We start from the raw sequence: 18,091 nt of genomic DNA on the forward strand, positions 1-18,091 counted from the left end.
TTTACATTACAAGTGTAAACAATCCGATTGCAAACGCCATATGCGTAAGGCATACATGGTACTTCCAAAAACTCACTCCATTAATAAGCACATGGACTGGCAACTGATGCTAAAGAAGTCTACAAGAGATTAACCAGTAAGCACTCATCTAACAACATGACAAAAGCAACTGTAGTCCAACTTTCATTCTGCGAATGTTTTCCCGCCCATAGTATATTTATATGTACACTCTAATTGTTTCGCACAATGGACCCTGTTAAGCGACAATTAATTTGATTCAGTTGCTAGGTTTATACCAGTATTTTATTGAAATATTGAACAGTTGGTTCTTGATTTAAACAGGTCGGTTGCTTCAGTTGTTTGTCTGTTGTTGGAAATTAGAAAAAATGGACTATTTGCTTCAAGATGGAGGAAAAAAGTTTCGACTTGAGTGACATTGTGGTATGTAATGTATATGTTATTTCTATTTTGTTGTTTCTTATTTGTCAGAGCAAATGTATTTGTCTGTCATATGATATCAGATAGGAAACAAAGTTGGGCTTTGTCATCTTTGCCAAGGTCGAAGCCACGGAATTGGGATAGTTCAGTAATTGCATGAACTTTCATATATCTTTATCTTATGCATCGTGCGTCAGTTAAAAATTAATTTTATGTTCTGTTTGTTTCGAACTGTGGGGATTGGGTAGAACCAGGATGTTGATTTTATGCCGCTATGTTTTACAAATAGGTTATTAAGGTGAGAATTCTTTTTCTTTACGATGATAAGTGAGGTGAAAACACAGTTTGTAATGTACCTGATTTGCAAACTCAAGCTGGACCTATTTGAGAGTACTAACAAATGATCACTCACATTATGGGATGTTTTAATCAAAAATGAAATCAGGGCCGTGGTATGCTTCAAGTTAATCGGTGTTGTGTCAATTAACGTGTATTCTCATTGTCCTTCCCTTTCAGTTTACAGATTTTTAGTGGTTAATATACAAAAAGACCGGTATTGGATTCAAGTTATGTTGTGAAGATTGCTTCAGTCAGGGCTGGCATGCTCCCGTTTTCTATGGTTAAACTAGTTTATATGGACATAGAAAGAGATTTAGATTGTCATCTCTTTTCTTTACTTACGTGTCAGAAAACTTATGCATCCAACCATCAAGTTTGTCATCAGGCTTACAGTGATACAATTTGTAGCCTTTCTTGCATTCTTGCTTAGGAATACTTTAGCGGTTACAGTTCAGAATATGTAATTATAATGGTATTGTGTTTTCGAAAATAATGTTTACCTAGAAATGGGATTGTAGCCAATATTATCGCTAGATGTACATACGGTTGTGGACGATGTGCTCATTTAAACTGGTGCTTTAGTGGACACGCTAACGCTGGGTTATTTGTGATAGGTGGAGTTTTTTACAGTTATATGGTCAACCATTTACGTTGCTTCTGTTCCTTGTAATGAAGAGGAACCCATGTCACAGTCTTCAATGATACATTGTTTGACCGACAAAGCGCAATTTTAACAGATTTTTGTTTTACACTTTTAAGGCTTGGACCCATTAACACTGTCGTATTTGTTATTAAGGATTTTGGCAGAATGTAAAATGTTTGCAAACGGTGAAAAATGTTATGCTTTGGATTATGAAAACATCCACTTAACTGCCGCCAGATCCTTATGATATATGAAGCAAGCAGTTTACACTGTTTGAGTTTTTCTTTGCAGTGCTGTTAAACAGGTGTACAATGGTCATTTACATACATAACTTATTTTCTGTAACGTTTAACTACTTGTATTATTGTCAGGTATATGCGGTAACGTGTTATTTCCCTGAAAGTTATCTGATATAGCTTCATAATGCATTTAAGCAGCAGCAACAAGCGTTACATTAGCGATGAAACGGGACTCTACAAACGCCGTTGGTTCTTTCTTGCTATTCTCGCACAAATCCACCTTCTTTCTGGTACGTCGTTCGCCATATTTGGCCAAATTAACAACTTTTTTGTCGCTTATTTCCACATCACCTACGTGCAAGTCGACTGGATGACCATCGCCTTCTATGCTGTGCTGATATTCTCAATTGTTCCAATTGCTTTGCTGACTTTCAGGCGTTTGGTGGGCTTTAAACTGATATCCGTTGTTGCAGCTGGTGCCAATGCTGTTGGATTCACGTTTTTCGCGGTTTCAATGATTGACCAACGTTTATTTGCTCTTAGTATATGCGGACAATTGGTGAATGGCTTTGCTAACCAGGTAATCAGCATTACACCACCAACATTTGGCGCTCTTTGGTTTCCAGAGAATCAAATAGGCACGGCTATTGGAGTTAATGTTGCTGGATACTATGTTGGTCACATTATTGGTCTGATCGTCCCGTCCCATATCATGACCCTAAAATTTGGCAATACCACGCAATCTCTTGTAGATATTGAGCTGAACAAAAACAAGCACGCATTGATCGTATTCTACAGCGTTTGTGCTGCGGTATCTGTCATCGCCGCTATTGTTCTTGGGATCTTCGCCACAGATCTTCCCCCAAAACCACCAACTCGAGCTCAACTGCTGAAGCGAAATTCCATCAAATCCATCCCTAAATGGGAAGAATGTTGGAACCAATTGAAAATTATTTTTTCCAACAAAACATTTATTTTGGCAATACTGGTCTTAAGTATAGCAGAAATGTTACCGACAGTTGAGTTTACTATGACGTCTCAGATTATTCGAAATTTTAAGTTAAATAACAGCGTCATTCAAAATGTCGATATAATTGGCGTCTATATTATGTGTTTCTTTTCAGGTGGTTGCTTGATAGGAGCATTCGTAGGTGCTAAATTGGTAGACTTGTTCAAAAAATACGACACACTTATAATTTCTAGCATGTTTTTATCTTTTCTATCAAGCGTCGCAATAGTTTTGGGAGTGTGCTTTGCTCAATATCATGTATTATATGCAGGTAACTCGTTGCTAGGCCTTTTTACCCATATTGCAGTTGTCGTGTTGTTAGACGTTACGTTGCAATCAACTTTCCCGTTGACGAAACTTTTGTTACCATTTGGCTAACTGGCCTTGCTATTCCAACCGGGATAATATATGGAGAAATAGGTCGAGTTCTTTTTAACTTTCTTGGTGGGTTAAGTGTTGTAACTTTTCAAAGTGTTGTATTTTTAATTGGCGCTGTGTTGTCATGTTTTGTTTCTCCTAAAAACAGCCGCATTTTAGCCTCGTCAAGTAACGATCTTAACTTTGGGGGATCTGAAAGTGTTTCATTGATAGGGTGCAAAACCCATGACAATAAATAAGTTTGTTAGTGAACTGTTTTAGTAAAATTCTTTTTAAGTGATCGTTTGATCATAGCAACTTTAATTTAATAGACACCGTTGTGAATTATTATTGGATATGTACTTACGACTAGAACACCACTTGCAAAATTCCACATTTTGTTCCTTGCCCAAATGTAGACAACTATTCTTGCATTTTTCCTTACAGAATGCATTAGGTTTAGGGGTTACAGTACTGAAAATTTTACTATTATGGTATAGTGTTTTCGAAATTCATGTTTACCTAGAAATGGGATTTTAGCCAACATTATCGCTGCAGGTGCATACGGTGATGGGCGATGTGCTCATTTGAACTTGTGCTTTAGTGCAAGGGTGTCAAACTTTAAGGGCCATAAAAATACTTTTGAGTAAATCGAAGACCGCACTATCAAAATATTTGTTACAGTGTAAATTATAAAGTTTAATGTTCATTAGTGTCATTAACTACAGTAACTACACTAAAAAGCAAAATTGCAAGAAATAACAAACAGATACATAGTGTAGCAGAGTGAAAGAACCAACTGAGCTTTATTGCTTGGTGTGAAACAATGACCTACAATGACGCAAAAATCGCAATTGTTGATTACAGATGATGGGCTATTTAGATCATCCAATAAAAACGTTTCATATATCACTCGAAATATGATTGTATCATGTAAACTTACTGGTCTGACAGGGTATTCAGCTTGAGTAAAACGCATAACTTCTAAAAGTTACTTTTCGGGCCGCAGAAAAACGTTTGGAGGGTGGCGTGTTTGGCACCCCTGCTTTAGTGGGCACGCAACAGCTGTGGAATTTTTGACGGATGGCGTTTTTTGCAATTATGTGGCTGACCCTTTACGTTGCTACTGTTCTTCGTAATGAGAGGGAACACTTTTGCTGTCTTCAATGCTACATTGTTCGACCGACAAAACGCGATGTTCACAGCCTATCATTTTTGTTTTACTCATTTAAGGATTGGACTCATAACACTGTCGTATTTATTATGATTTCGGCAGAATGCAACGTGTCTGCAAACGGTAAAAAGCGTCGTGCCTTAGAACAGTGCTCTTCAACCGGTGTGCACGGTGCACAAAATATGCATGGGGTGCATCAGTACGAAAAGGTATACAAGGGTGCATCACAAACTTTTAATGAACCATTAATATTTGACATTTAGGTATTAGAAAAAAATGAAGTTTTCAACTGATGCACAAACGAACCTCTGATTTAAAAAAAAATGTTGATGTCTAAACATGATGATTTGCATAATGATTTTTCATATCGCTTTTTACCTCAGTTTACCTTTTAAGTAAACAGGGTGTATGAGTTTGTCACAACAACTTTAAGGGTTCACCAAACCAAAAAAGGTTGAAGAGCACTGCCTTAAAACATACAATTAAGTGGCACCAGATCTTTATGGTATTTCAAATAAGCAGTTTATCTTATATGAGTTTTTGTTTGCTTTGATGTTTTGTTTTCAACTTAAAACTATCAACTCGTATTGTTGTGTATTCTTACCGTTAATGAGTTTTGCAAAAAATAGATTTGGCTTCAAGACAATATTTTGTACACTCAACGGAGGCTTACCACAGGTTACTGGCAGAAAACTGAACCGTGTATACAGTGACAGTGTGCATACATAACTTATTTTCTGTAACGTTTAACTACTTGTGTTATTGTCAGGTATAAGTGGTAGCGTATTGTGTCCCTGAAAGTTATCTGATATCGCTTCATAATGCATTTAAGCAGCAGCACCAAGAGTGGCATTGGCGATGAAACGGGACTCTACAAACGCCGTTGGTTCTTTCTTGCTATTCTTGCACAAATCCAGCTAATTTCTGGTACGTCGTTCGCCATATTTGGCCAAATCAACAACTTCTTTGTCGCTTACTTCCACGTAACCTACGTGCAAGTGGACTGGATGACCATCACCTACCAGGCTGGACTAATATTCTCAACTGTTCCACTTGCTTTGCTGAGTTTCAGGCGTTTGGTAGGCTTTAAATTCCTATCCGTTTTTGCAGCTTGTGCCAATGTGTTTGGATTCACGTTGTTCGCGGTTTCAATGATTGACCAACGTTTATTTGCCGTAAGCATATGCGGACAATTGGTGAATGGTTTTGCTAACCAGGTGATCAGCATTACACCACCAACATTTGCCGCTCTCTGGTTTCCAGAGAATCAAGTAGGCACGGCTATTGGAGTTAATATTGCTGGATACTATGTTGGTTACTTTGTTGGTCTGATCGTCCCGTCCCATATCATGACCCTAAAATTAGGAAACACCACCCAGTCCCATGTAGATATTGAGGTGAACAGAAACAAGCACGCTTTAATCGTATTCTACAGTGTTTGTGCTGTGGTATCTGTCATCGCCGCTATTGTTCTTGGGATCTTCGCCACAGATCTTCCCCCAAAACCACCAACCCGGGCTCAACTGCTGAAGCGAAATTCTGCCCAATCCACTCCTAAATGGGGAGAGTGTTGGAACCAAATAAAAATTATTTTTTCCAACAAAACATTTATTTTGGCAATGCTGATCTTAAGCATTGCTGTAATGTTACCAACAGTTGAGTTTACTATGATGTCTCAGATTAGCCTATTCGTAATTTTAAATTAATTAGCAGCGTCATTGAAAATGCCGACATTATTGGCGTCTATGTTATGTGTTTCTTTTCGGGTGGTTGCTTGCTAGGAACATTTGTAGGTGGTAAATTGGTAGACTTGTTCAAAAAATACGACAGACTCTTAATTTCTAGCATGTTTTTTTCCTTTCTATCAAGCGTCGCAATATTTTTGGGAGTGTACTTTGCTCAATATCGTGTATTATATGCAGGCAACGCGTTGCTAGGCCTTTTTACCCAAATTGCAGTTGTCGTGTTGTTAGACGTTACGATGCAAACAACTTTTCCTGTTGACGAAACTTTTGTTACCATATGGCTAACGGGCCTTTTTATTCCAACGGGGATAATATATGGCGAAATTGGCCGAGTTCTTTTTAACTCTCTTGGTGGGTTAAGTGTTGTAACTTTTCAAAGCATTGTATTTTTATTTGGCGTAGTGTTCTCATGTTTTGTTTCTCCTAAAAACAGCCGCATTTTAGCCTCGTCGAATTACGGCATGAACTTTGAGGCATCTGAAAGTGTTCTTTGATGGGTGGCTAAACCCATCACAACAAATAAGTTTGTCACTAAACTGGTTTTGTGAACCCCTTTACTGATTCTTTGATCACAGCAACTTTCATTTAATAGAAATCGTTGTGAAGTATCATGAGATACGGTCATCGCTTTACTTTTGTTATCTCGGCTTCAGTTTAAGATTAGTGATCCTGCAGGATCCATGCATCAAGTTCACCTGAGAGGTCCTCCTCCCAATGCGCTTTGTAAACTAACGCAATAAAAAAAGATAAAATAACCTTTAGTGCTTGATGATACAGGTGAAATTCTACAAGGTGGATTTTTTTTACATTACATCACAACTGCCCAGTGTAAACGATCTAATTGCAAAAGTCTGATGCGTCTTGCATACATGGCCCGAAAACGCTCACCTCTACTTAGCAAAAGTAGTGGCAACTTGCCAAAATATTCTTAAAGATATAATTAAACTAATAAACACTCAAACGAACAAAAATCCAAAAGCTGCTTCAGTCAAATTTTTCATTCTACCAAGACTCTACCCCATGGGGTGCACCGCGTTAATTGCTTCGCACAATGGGCCTGGTTAAGTGATAATGAACTTTTCGTTGCTAGCTTTATGCTAGTATTTTTATTTTATTATTGTACTGCGGAAGTATATGATTATTGACTTAAATTCTTGCTTTTCCCAACAGAAGTCAGCCTTATGACAGATTGTCGAATATTCCACTTTAGCGATGTTTTAATTTCAGCCAGAACTTTTTTTAAAATTCCACCGAAATTTTTAATGTACGAACTGTGGGCCTTAAGCGTAACGACGGACAATTTAATTTGTAATGAATCTCGTGACTGAAAATGTTTTTGTACAAGTAGCAGCCTAAGCTACATTAAGTTACAAAAGTTATTTGGTCATTTAAATTCAACCCGAATTAGCGAAACCTAACTTTAAACGTTTATATTAGCTAAAACTTTTTAAGCCGGATTTTACGACACATCGTTCGTAATGCGCCAAACTTGATGACGATTTATAGTTCATTTTTTCGTTATCCGCAAAGTGTTTTAGTGCCCCATCCGTTTTTCGCCCCTCTTTACTCTCTTTCATGTTTTGCTTGTTAAATCATTTATATAGTACTATCGTGCTTTACATGCGACAAGCAAGTTAAGTTGATTGAAAACAAATTGTTTTAGCGTTTGGACGGCACGTAGTTTTTCTACTTACACGATCCATCTCTCTCTCTATATATATCTCCAAAAATGTATTAGTTACACGGCAGCATAAAATGGCCTTGTCTAATCACTGTATTGCAACGCTTTCGGTACCACACAAGCTGTTAGACACAGACTGCCCGAGTTTAAACGCGTTGCAGCAGAATCTTTATTTTTTTTCATGCGCAAACTTTTTACTTTAACGAAAAATTGTTGTTACTTTTTTTGATAAGGGCTCCAATATTTTGCTGACCTCCAAGCGTAATTTCCAAAGATTACAGATTTTGCGTACGATTCTCGATTTTGAAGACCGCAAGTGTTTCATTTAAATACCAAAAAATAGCCATATTTGCTTAAACGAATTATTTATTAGGCTACTGGCAAATTTTGGGAAACCGCTGGAGAAATTTCCCAAAACACCTTAAAAAAACACTGGTCACAGTTATTAAGTGTCTCATATGATATCAGAAAGGAAGCAAAGTTGGGCTTTTTCGTCTACGCAAAGGTCAAAGCCGCACCATTGCGATAGGTTAATAACTGCATGAACTTTTTTTCTCAATCTGATTCTCATGCATGGTGCATTAATTGAAAAAAATAGTTTAAACTTGATTTTGTGGGCATTTGTCGGTATTTTCGATGTGCGTCAATATTTTTATTGTTTAACATGCTGTATGCTTTTTGGTACCCAATTTTCCTGTAAATATGCAGCATGTAGTAAATGTCGAAACAAACTTTTTGACATTTGTTGCAATAATGAAAAAAGAGTACGTGTTTCTAGTTTTCGCTTTGAAAAGTACGAAATCTTTTGAGTGCTTTTTTAACTCTAGATTACAGTTTGGCAACACCACGCAGCCACTTGGTCATTTTGGTCTTGATGCAGACAAGTTTGCATTAATCGTTTTCTACAGCGTTTGTGCTGTGGTTTCTGTCATTTCCACCATTGTTTTGTGTATCTTCGCTACAGATCTTCCCCCTAAACCACCGACTGTAGCTCAGCAGATGAAACGAAGTTCTGCTAAATCCAACGTTGATTGGGCACTTGCTTGGATTTTTTTAGATTTTTTAGCCTAATTGCAATTATCGTGATTTTGGACATTTCGATGCAAACAACTTTTCCCGTGGACGAAACTTTTGTCAACACTTGGTTAATTAGTCTTGCTCTTCCTACAGGGATATTATACGGCGAAGTTGGTCGAGTTTTGTTTAACTCTTCCGGTGGATTAAGTGTTGTAATTTTTCAAAGCATTATATATTTGTTTGGTGCGATACTGGCCTGTTTTGCTTCGCCCCAAAACGACCGCGTTGTGTTTTCATCGAATTGTGATTTTAACAGTGAGGGTTCTGAAAGTGTTTCCTTGTTAGTTGGTCAATCGCGTGACTAAAAATAAATCTGCGAATGTACGGAATTCAAAGTGTTTTGCCAGTCATGCTAATTTATATTACCTTTCATTCCTTGAGAGCGTGCATGTACTGTTTGCACAAACACACATAAGGAATTCTTGTTCAAAGGTCGTGTCGATTTTTCGCCAAAACAAAATTTTATCAGCATTAGTCCACAAAAAATATATTTTTGTTTTGTTTTTCAATGTTTGGAATGAGTACATCTCAGAAAACAACTAGTTGACAAAACCCCTAAGACTGCCAGGAGCAGGTACTATTATGGGTTGTTCGGATAGATAGGACAAAGATTGGGGTTTGTTAAAATAGGAAGTTTCGGAACTGTTTGGATTTAGGTTCTTGTAGCGTAGGTCTATCGGATTTTTATAGTCCATTATCGGGTGTACTTACGAATAGTGTAAAAACACCTTCACTTGTGAAGGTCACAAACAGGCTTCAGTCTGAATATCCGCAACAAGTGTGTAGCCACCTCTAAATTACCGATATGACAGGAAAATCAAACTGTGCATTTCATTTTTTATAAAAGTTGTTTGCCTGCCAATCAAACCTTTTTAAAATGTACATGTTTTTCAAATAGACTTCGTTGTTAACGAGGCTGATCAGCGGTTCCTGGTTTGCAATAACCAAAAAAACTGCGTTTCACTATTCGTAAGTGTTTGCCCCTGATGGAGGGCCTTGCGTCACATGTATCAATGTGCATTAGCATGACATGAACTAACAGTGCCAACAACAATATCCTCCTGATCTTGTAATTATTTGTGCAATCAAAACATGCTTTTCGAAAAAATTGACCAGTTTAAGATCTAGCCCACATTGGCAATTTTTGAGCAAAAAGTGAAACTGGTTTACCTGTTAAAGCATGGCAGTGGTTTGCCTGGCCATCTGCTTGTGTGGCCATATGGTACGTACTAAGCGAACGATATGTTCAAGCTATTTCCTGAGTTCGCCGCAACAAACAATCGACGACACGGATGGATTTTCAGTGTGTTGCAGCTTTTTTTCGTGTAGACTGAAGCTTTTTGAAGCCTTATTTGTGTAAACTTATACCATTCAAAGTACAACGCAGATGCATATTCATGCATCAATTTAGTAAATCTTTACTAAGTTTTAATCATTTTCTCTTAATGCAAAATCGTTCGACAGAAGAAATCTTAAGAGTCTTTACTCTACTTTTAACATAATGATTGATTATTACGCCAAGAAAACTAAATGTTCAGGAAATGTCAGAAGGAAGTTGTTTTCGCTCTTCTGTGACAACTTCTAGAAGATTTGTAACTTAGCCAGCATGAACACAGGATAAACCTGTCTTTCGTGAGTCAAAATGCATAAATCAAACTTGTTTTGAAAAGAAACCCATCTGTACTGAATTAAACATAAAAAGACGTTTTTAAAGAACATTATCACAGTTGTACTTTTGTTTCTGTCGGTTAGTTGTTTTTGTGTCTTTTTAATGATAATTTGGTAGAAGACTCGAGTCAAAACTGTGGTTAATTTGCAAAAGAGTTTTATCTTCGCGATCTGCAAAAATAACAACTAAAGTGTTGTGTTTCAAATTAGTTGTTTGCATAATATCAAGATGAACAAAGTAGTATTGTTAGCATTGGTTGCTTGTGTTATGCTGATGTGCATAAATACAACTCTTGCAGGGAGGAGGCGTAGAGGCGATGTACGCCCAAGAAACTGTAAGTGTGAAACAAAAAAATACGCACCCTGACTTAATTTAAACCTTTATCAACAAAAGAATGTAATAACTCTGTCTTCAAAAATTGTTAAATTTCTCTTTGTTGTGTTGGTGGGCAAACACAAGTCTAGGCTGGTAGATTTCTCTTCAAAACGATTTTTGTTACAAAAACGTTTAAACAATTCTGTCCTACACAGCTATTTCGCCATTGGAAGACGTAATCGCAAATATGGACGCCGATCAATTCGAATTTCTTCGGGAACAACTCGACAAAAAATAAAAAAATCATGATGATGATAAGATGACTCATTTTTTTGTTAAATTGAATGTACTTAATATTTTTTGCTGCAATATTTAGCTAAACACAACTTGTCAAACACATAATAAATGGTTCGTCTCAAGGTACTAGTAGCGTTTACGCTTTTGTATACAAAAAGAAAACAATAGTTCTGTCAAGCTTACTTAAAAAAAGTTATTAGTGTTAAGTGTACGTAAATTGCCCTTTTTTCTTGTTGTCAGACGACACCTTGAAGAAGACCTAAGAACTATTACAATTGTGAATTTCTATGATATTGTGGAGTGATATTTTTGGTCGGTTGAATAAACAGAAACGGTTGTACACTTGCGTTTTGTTTGGGAAACACAGGTAGGTAATATATCACAGAGGAAACAAAGTTTGGTTTTGTCGTCCACGCAAAGATCCAATCTGCACGGTTGCGATATGTTAATAACGTCATGAACTTTTTTCTTTAATTCTGGATACACTTTATCTAAATTTATCTAAGCTTAATTCTGATTTTATCTAAGAGTCATTGCGCTACTTTTAACATAATGATTGAGTGTTACCCCAAGAAAACTCTCCCTCACAAATCGTTTGTCTTTTGTCAGTCAAAATGCATCAATCAAACTTGTTTTGCAAAGAAATCCATCTGTACTAAATCGAACATAAAAAGGCATTTTTGTCCAAACATTATAACTTTTGTGTAGATGTTTCTATCGATTAATAGTTTTGTGGGTGGAATGCGACAAAAACACGTTGTCTTTTTAAAGATATTTCGGTTGAAGACTCGAGTCTAATCTGTGGTTTGCTCTCAAAAGTGTTTTATTTTCACGATCTGCAAAAAACTCAAGTATTGTGTTTCTACGTAGTTGTTTACATAATATCAAGATGAACAAAGTAGTATTGTTAGCATTGGTTGCTTTGTTATGCTAATGTACATCAATACAACTCTCGCAAGGAGGAGGCGTAGAGGCGATGTACGTCCAAGAAACTGTAAGTGTGAAACATAAAATTACGAACCCCAACTTCATTTAAACCTGTATCAAAAAAAGAATATAATTACTCGTGCCTTCAAAAGTTGTTGAATTTCTCTTTGTTGTGCGTGTGGACAAACACAAGTCTAGGCTCGTAGATTAGGCTACTCATCGAAACGGTTTTTGTAACAAAAAATTTTAAACTATTCTGTCCTATACAGCTATTTCGCCATTGAAAGACGTAATCGCAAATATGGATCCCGATCAATTCGAATTTCTTCGGGAACAACTCGAAGACAAAAAGTAAAACATGATGATGATGATAAGGTGACTAAAATGTTTGGTTTTTCAATTCAATGTTCTTGATAGGTTTGATTGAATAGCCGTATTAGCCTACATAAAGTACAGAAAATATAACATAGCACAAATGGCTTAAACAAGAATGTTTTAGGGTTGTTGGGCATTAGGTTTAAGTCTAGGAACTATTGCAACTTAGCTAATTAAATGTTTCGGACACACAACGTAAGGTCAGGCCCCAAGCCCGAACCCGGTCCGAGTTACAACTCTGCAGAGCTACCATGGTAGCTGTCACAAACTTAAATGTGACGTAGAAATGACTTCACTCGATTCAACTTTGAGGTTTAAAGTGATACAGGTTTACTTGTTCAAGAATGGCAATGTTTTGCGTAGACAATTGCGTTGTTTGCGCGGTCATCTGGTATAAACTAAGCGAACTGTTCAATCCATTTCCTAAGTTTTCCAAGACAAACGACTAGCGATACATGAATGTGTTTTTCATATACTGCAGCAATGGTTCTGTCAATTTCGTGAAAACTTAATTTGCCTGCTCTCAGCAACACATTAGGCCATGGTGGGACTTAAACCAACGATCTTACGTAAGCTCCGATGTCATAAACTTTTGCCAACCGAAAATCAACTGATTTTTGACAAAGAAAATCATATGTCAATGTTTATCAAGTTTTTTTGAGATACTTTCAGTGTAATGATTGAATGTTACGTCAAGAAAACTTTCTGCTCGGCAATTGGTAAAGGTTGCCTTCACTTACTTGTGGCAACTTTTAGAAAGATTTGCAACTAAGTCAAGTTAAATGTTATTTGCATACTCACTTCATGATCACAGTTCCATTGTGGAAAGGTTACGTAACCAGCAAGGACACCGAGAAAACGGTAGAGCTATTTACACCATACCTCACAGGAGACCCACTTTCGATAGGTTGCGTAAAGCAGGGGTCGGCAACCTTTTTTGCTCTGCGGACCGGTTTTGAAACTAAAATTTTATCGCGGACCGGTCTTCAAAAAACTACAAATATGTAGCTATAAAAACGCTTAAATTAGTTCATCATGCCCGGTATACATGGGCAAAATGTTTTATAGCATTTAACCTGAAAAATTATACGGCCAGGTAACGAACTCCTCGCGGACCGGCGGTTGCCGACCAATGGCGTAAAAGACTGAATTATTTATTTAGCGGCTAAAGAGGGGTTGGGTTGGGAAATACGTTTTTGAAAATTTTGCATTAGTGTCTAAGTTCTTTTGCTAGTTTTATTGAATTATAAATGCCAATACCTTATCCCGACCCTAATAGCCCTAACCGTCAGAATTTTCGTAGATATAACGTTATAAATGTGAAAAATGCTCTTAGCGCCACCTATGGAAAGTTATGGTCTCCCGTGAGGTATGATGTTAGTAGATTTTCCCCAAAAAAACGTGGAATGCCGAAAAAACGATTGCTGTATGGACAGACAGCATTTTTGTTGCACTGTTGAGGTAAAAATCATTACCAGTAGTAGTTCCTACTACCAAAACGCCACTTTTGTATAAGTTTGTAAAAAATATTTAATGTTGATTAGTTCACGTTGCAGAAAGGTCAATATAGAAACAGATTCGCTCTTCTGGATTCGTTTTTACTGTTCTAGAAAAGTAAACTTTATTAAATTGCCCACCCCTGGCTACAAAATAGTTTTGAACACAGCCTCTGTTTTACTTCGGTCTACAGAAAAAGTTACAGATACAGAGTCATGCTATCTACTTGCTGCAGGGAGATGATTCAGAATGTCGAAATCACACACTACCCTTTTCTTATAGGATGTTTTTTTATCGTGTTGTTTCTTGCGTTTGTTCGCCCCTTTTTCTTTCTTTCCTATTCTGTGCTTGGCGAAACAAATTGACTATCCTGACCTAGTCGAACTGTAAACCATAGGCACCAAAGTTCTAAGGCTAGAAAACTTTAATAGGTTTGAAAATGTAGTTGATTTTTGATCCGGAATATAAACAAGTGTGAAACCACCGTGTTGGACGTTATTTAAAGTTATGTTAACACACTGGTGGCCTTTAGTGAAACGAGAATCTGTTCTGCAATCTGCAAAAGGAAAACGGTTAAACACGCCTGCCTTTGTGATAACCTTTATTGGCATTGTGTTTGACAGACAGTATGAAATGGCAGCATTCTATGATGACAATCGTTTCAATCGCGTTGTCGCATATTGATGCTTTGTAGCCGCTTGGAGTATACCCTGTTTGTTTGGAAAGTTACGAATATAACATTTAAGCCGAATTGCTCAATCATCTGACACAGCATTGTTTGCGGATGTGTAGAACATATACATCCTGTTAACGTCAACATAGTTATACCGGTAAACTCTGTGCATCTGTGCAAAGTGGGGAAGTTTCCCTTACACCACTGGTATAACAGGCAATGCTAAAAACTTAGTTTGGTAGTAGTGTTTTGTGTTTATTTCTGAAACACTATAGTTGTGTTTTAACTTGCACACCTATTCTGTAATTCTGTTCATGGCAGGTTTTGCTATAAAAATAATAGTATACACACTGAATATCTGAACCATGAGCTGATAGGCGTTACTAGTTGAGTTTAATCAAAACAAAACTGTCCGAAATTAAGCTGCTAGATGTTGAGTGCAAACTGCAAAGTGCTGACAATATTGGCATTAGCAGTTGCGGTAACGTCTGGAATTGGTGATGATTTCATTGTACCCTATAGCTGCTTTTTAGAAGTTTTTTCTTAATCAAGCTGCCATTCGAGTACGACTGTATAGATTAGACCAGGGGTTTCCAAACTTTTTGGACAATGGACCCCTATATGTCAAAATGTTTTTTCGCGGACCCCAATCTTATGTCGCATCAATTTTCCGCCTAACCAGCGATAAATGTTAATACAAATAAAATAAGTAACACTGAATCATGTTTATTAATCGAAATGACAACATCAATGGGATGGATGTGATTGCTTCTTACTGCATAACTTGTCAATTCTTGGAGTAATTTGTGACAAGCAAACTCGTAATTCAGAGTCTATGATAAGTCTGGACCGGTATTTTGTCTTCATATTTGTAAGAGCTGAAAATGCTGTCTCACACATGTAGGTAGTGGCAAAAGGTAATAACATTTGGGTAGCCTTTTGTGAGAGCAGTGGATATTCGTTCGCAACACTTAACCAGAAAGATGCAAGAGGTTTTTGATTGAAACTAATCATTAAAGTTCGGTCAGATGACAATTCAGCCAATTCTTCTTCTTTGCGTCCTGACAGATCAGTTTTTGCAACAACAAAGGGGTTTAAAATCCAGTCAAAATTCTCATATGTCTCTTTTAAAAAGTACTTCGTAAAATGTACAGAAAGCAATTCCAAATGTTGTTGAATGTCAGGGAAAATCAAATCTGTATTTATTAAAGGTTTGTTGGCAATGTAGTCACACAGAACAGGAAACATATCCACAACATTTTCATTTATTCTCATTTTCCATATATTGAGTTTCTTTGTGAATGCTGTTATTTTGTTTTGACTGTGTAAAATGTTCGCATCTCTTCCCTGAAGTGACAAGTTCAGTTGATTGAGAAGGTTAAAAATATCTGCCAGATATGCAAGTTTTCCAAGCCAAATTTCATCGGCTACTAGTGAAGCTAAGTCCGCATTGTGCGCTCGCAAAAAAATTAAAACCTCCTCTCGGAGTTCAAACAGGCGTTCTACAATTTTTCCTCGCGACAGCCATCTAACTTCCGTATGGAGCAAAAGGCTTGAATGTTCTGAGCCTAGTTCATCGCAAAGTTTCGAAAACATTCGGGACTGCAGTGGGCGAGCTTTGATAGAGTTGATAACTTTGACACATAAAGATAAGACATCAGACAAAGATTTTCCTAAATGTTTCGCAACAAGCGCTTCGCGATGAATCATGCAGTGCGTTTGTATAATGTTCGGTACTTTTTCCCTGATACGAGCTACAGCCCCGGAGTGCTTGCCGGTCATTGAAGCTGCACCATCGGTACATATAGCCACACATCGTTCCCACGACAGTTCTGATTGTGAAAAGAAATCACAAAGTACGTTGAAAACGTCTAAACCGGTTGTTCTGCATTGCATTTGATGACAAAACATGAAATCTTCTATCATTTCATCTCCCCATGAATATCGAACATAAACCAAGAGATGTGCTTGGTTGGCAATGTCCGTACTTTCATCCAATTGGATTGCAAAATTAGTTTGATTCAGTCTCTCAAGCAGCTGTGTTTTTATGTCATTCGAAAGTTCATCGATTCTTCTTGAAATCGTGTTGTTCGACAATGGAATTTCTTTAAGCTTGGCTGCACATTTGCCGTCCAAAACTACTTCACACATGTCAATTGCTGCTGGAAGAATTAAATTTTCCGCAATTGTGTGAGCTTTCTTGGCTCGAGCCACCCTTAGCGCCACTAAATAAGATGCTTTCATTAATTTTTCGTTCGACACCAAAGATTGTCTAAAAGTTTTTTTTTGCTTTAAATATTCTTTCTTCTTTCTGTCAAAAAAAGCCTGTGGCTTTCCAGCTAGCTCAGGATGTTGAGCCATCAAATGCCGCTTTAACTTGGCTGGTTTCATACATTCATTCGACAATGTTTTGTAGCATATTAAACACTGAGGGTTAGTAACATCTGAAGGACATTCAATAAACCCGAGCTTAAGATACTCCTCATCATATGTTTGAACCTTTTGTCTCTTCGTCTTCCGGGATGAAACATCCTGAGATTGCTGGGCTTCACATTCTGAATCATTCGACTTATCCTTTCGCTTCAAAAATTTATCCATAAGATTTGAACTATAACACTAAAATTTAAAAACAGAAAAAAATATCCATGTCAGTCAGGATATTAGAAAAATCGCAGAGGTGGCACTGCAGCTGACTACCGGTACATGTTTGTCAAATTTATTCCAGCACAAATTTTTGCAACAGGCTATCGCTTAGCCTCAATTGTTGTAGGCCTACTGACTTTGTAGACTACCGGAGAAAAAGCTGCGCAGAAACATATTTGAAAAAAATGTTGTCAGCTGCAGTGCTACCTTTGCTATTCTACTAAAAGTTAACACAAATGAATTATCTGATAACTTCGATTCGTTACTATTCTATCGTCCCTTCGCTACTGCTACTCTTATACCTAAACCAAAGTATATATAAAACACAAGTAGTCCAACCCATTGTTACGCGATACAGCCGCATGGACGAACGCCATTTTGTGTCCAAATTAATACAGCAGGTATAGGGAAAAACACATAAATTGTCTGATTTTTACAAACTGGTGGGATTTAACGCGAGTTTGATAGGTAAAATTGAATAAAACTTTTGGGTTCTAACATTTGAGCGTGATAATGCACGCTGAACGCAAATATTTAAAGTTTACATGAAAATTAAGCGGCCAAATTTACATGAAAAACAGCAATTTAGCTTTCAATATTGCGTTGAAATGTTAGAACCCGAAATTTTCATTCAATTTGGCGAATCAAATTCGCGTCTATGCTCTCCAGTTTGTAAAAATCAGACAATTTATGTGTTATTTTTCTCCACCCACAGTATCATTTTGGACACAATCTGGCTCCAAGGTTCTATTGCGTAACAATAGGTTGGACAACTTGTGTTTTATATAGACTTTGACCTAAACATCGTCCCTTCGCATTGAGTTATTTCTATGTTTTTATGTATTATTTTGAATTATTAAGCTAGGCCTAAGGCCAATTCGAACAAAAATTGAAACTTCAGAACTTCATAACCTTACCACCTATGGGGTTATCTATTTTAATGCTCGGACTACATAGACCTACAGGTAGATAACCGAAAAACAGTTTAGCCTT

General features: G+C 37.1%; 2 protein-coding genes and 2 long non-coding RNA genes across 4 annotated transcripts; 3 read left to right on the forward strand and 1 right to left on the reverse strand.

Moving 5' to 3' along the window:
• Positions 1 to 5,020: 5,020 nt before the first annotated feature.
• Positions 5,021 to 5,905, forward strand: LOC145223610 (choline/ethanolamine transporter flvcr2a-like). Its single transcript, XM_080090010.1, has one exon. The coding sequence runs from the start codon at positions 5,021 to 5,023 to the stop codon at positions 5,903 to 5,905; it is 885 nt and encodes a 294-aa protein (XP_079946136.1).
• Positions 5,906 to 10,430: 4,525 nt separating this feature from the next.
• LOC145224588 (uncharacterized) lies at positions 10,431 to 11,323 on the forward strand. Its single transcript, XR_013859695.1, has 2 exons — positions 10,431 to 10,705; positions 10,902 to 11,323. It is a non-coding gene; the product is annotated as an uncharacterized LOC145224588 (long non-coding RNA).
• Positions 11,324 to 11,861: 538 nt separating this feature from the next.
• On the forward strand, positions 11,862 to 12,261 carry LOC145222732 (uncharacterized). The gene is made up of 2 exons (XR_013859373.1): positions 11,862 to 11,977; positions 12,180 to 12,261. It is a non-coding gene; the product is annotated as an uncharacterized LOC145222732 (long non-coding RNA).
• A 2,941-nt stretch (positions 12,262 to 15,202) lies between these two features.
• On the reverse strand, positions 15,203 to 17,053 carry LOC145223612 (protein FAM200B-like). The gene has a single exon (XM_080090011.1). It carries the CDS (start codon positions 17,051 to 17,053, stop codon positions 15,203 to 15,205), a length of 1,851 nt encoding a protein of 616 aa, XP_079946137.1.
• Positions 17,054 to 18,091: the final 1,038 nt, after the last annotated feature.

This window comes from Phallusia mammillata, chromosome 4 (assembly GCF_965637545.1).
Source record: "Phallusia mammillata chromosome 4, kaPhaMamm4.hap1.1, whole genome shotgun sequence".
NCBI classification, from domain to species: Eukaryota; Metazoa; Chordata; class Ascidiacea; order Phlebobranchia; family Ascidiidae; genus Phallusia; species Phallusia mammillata.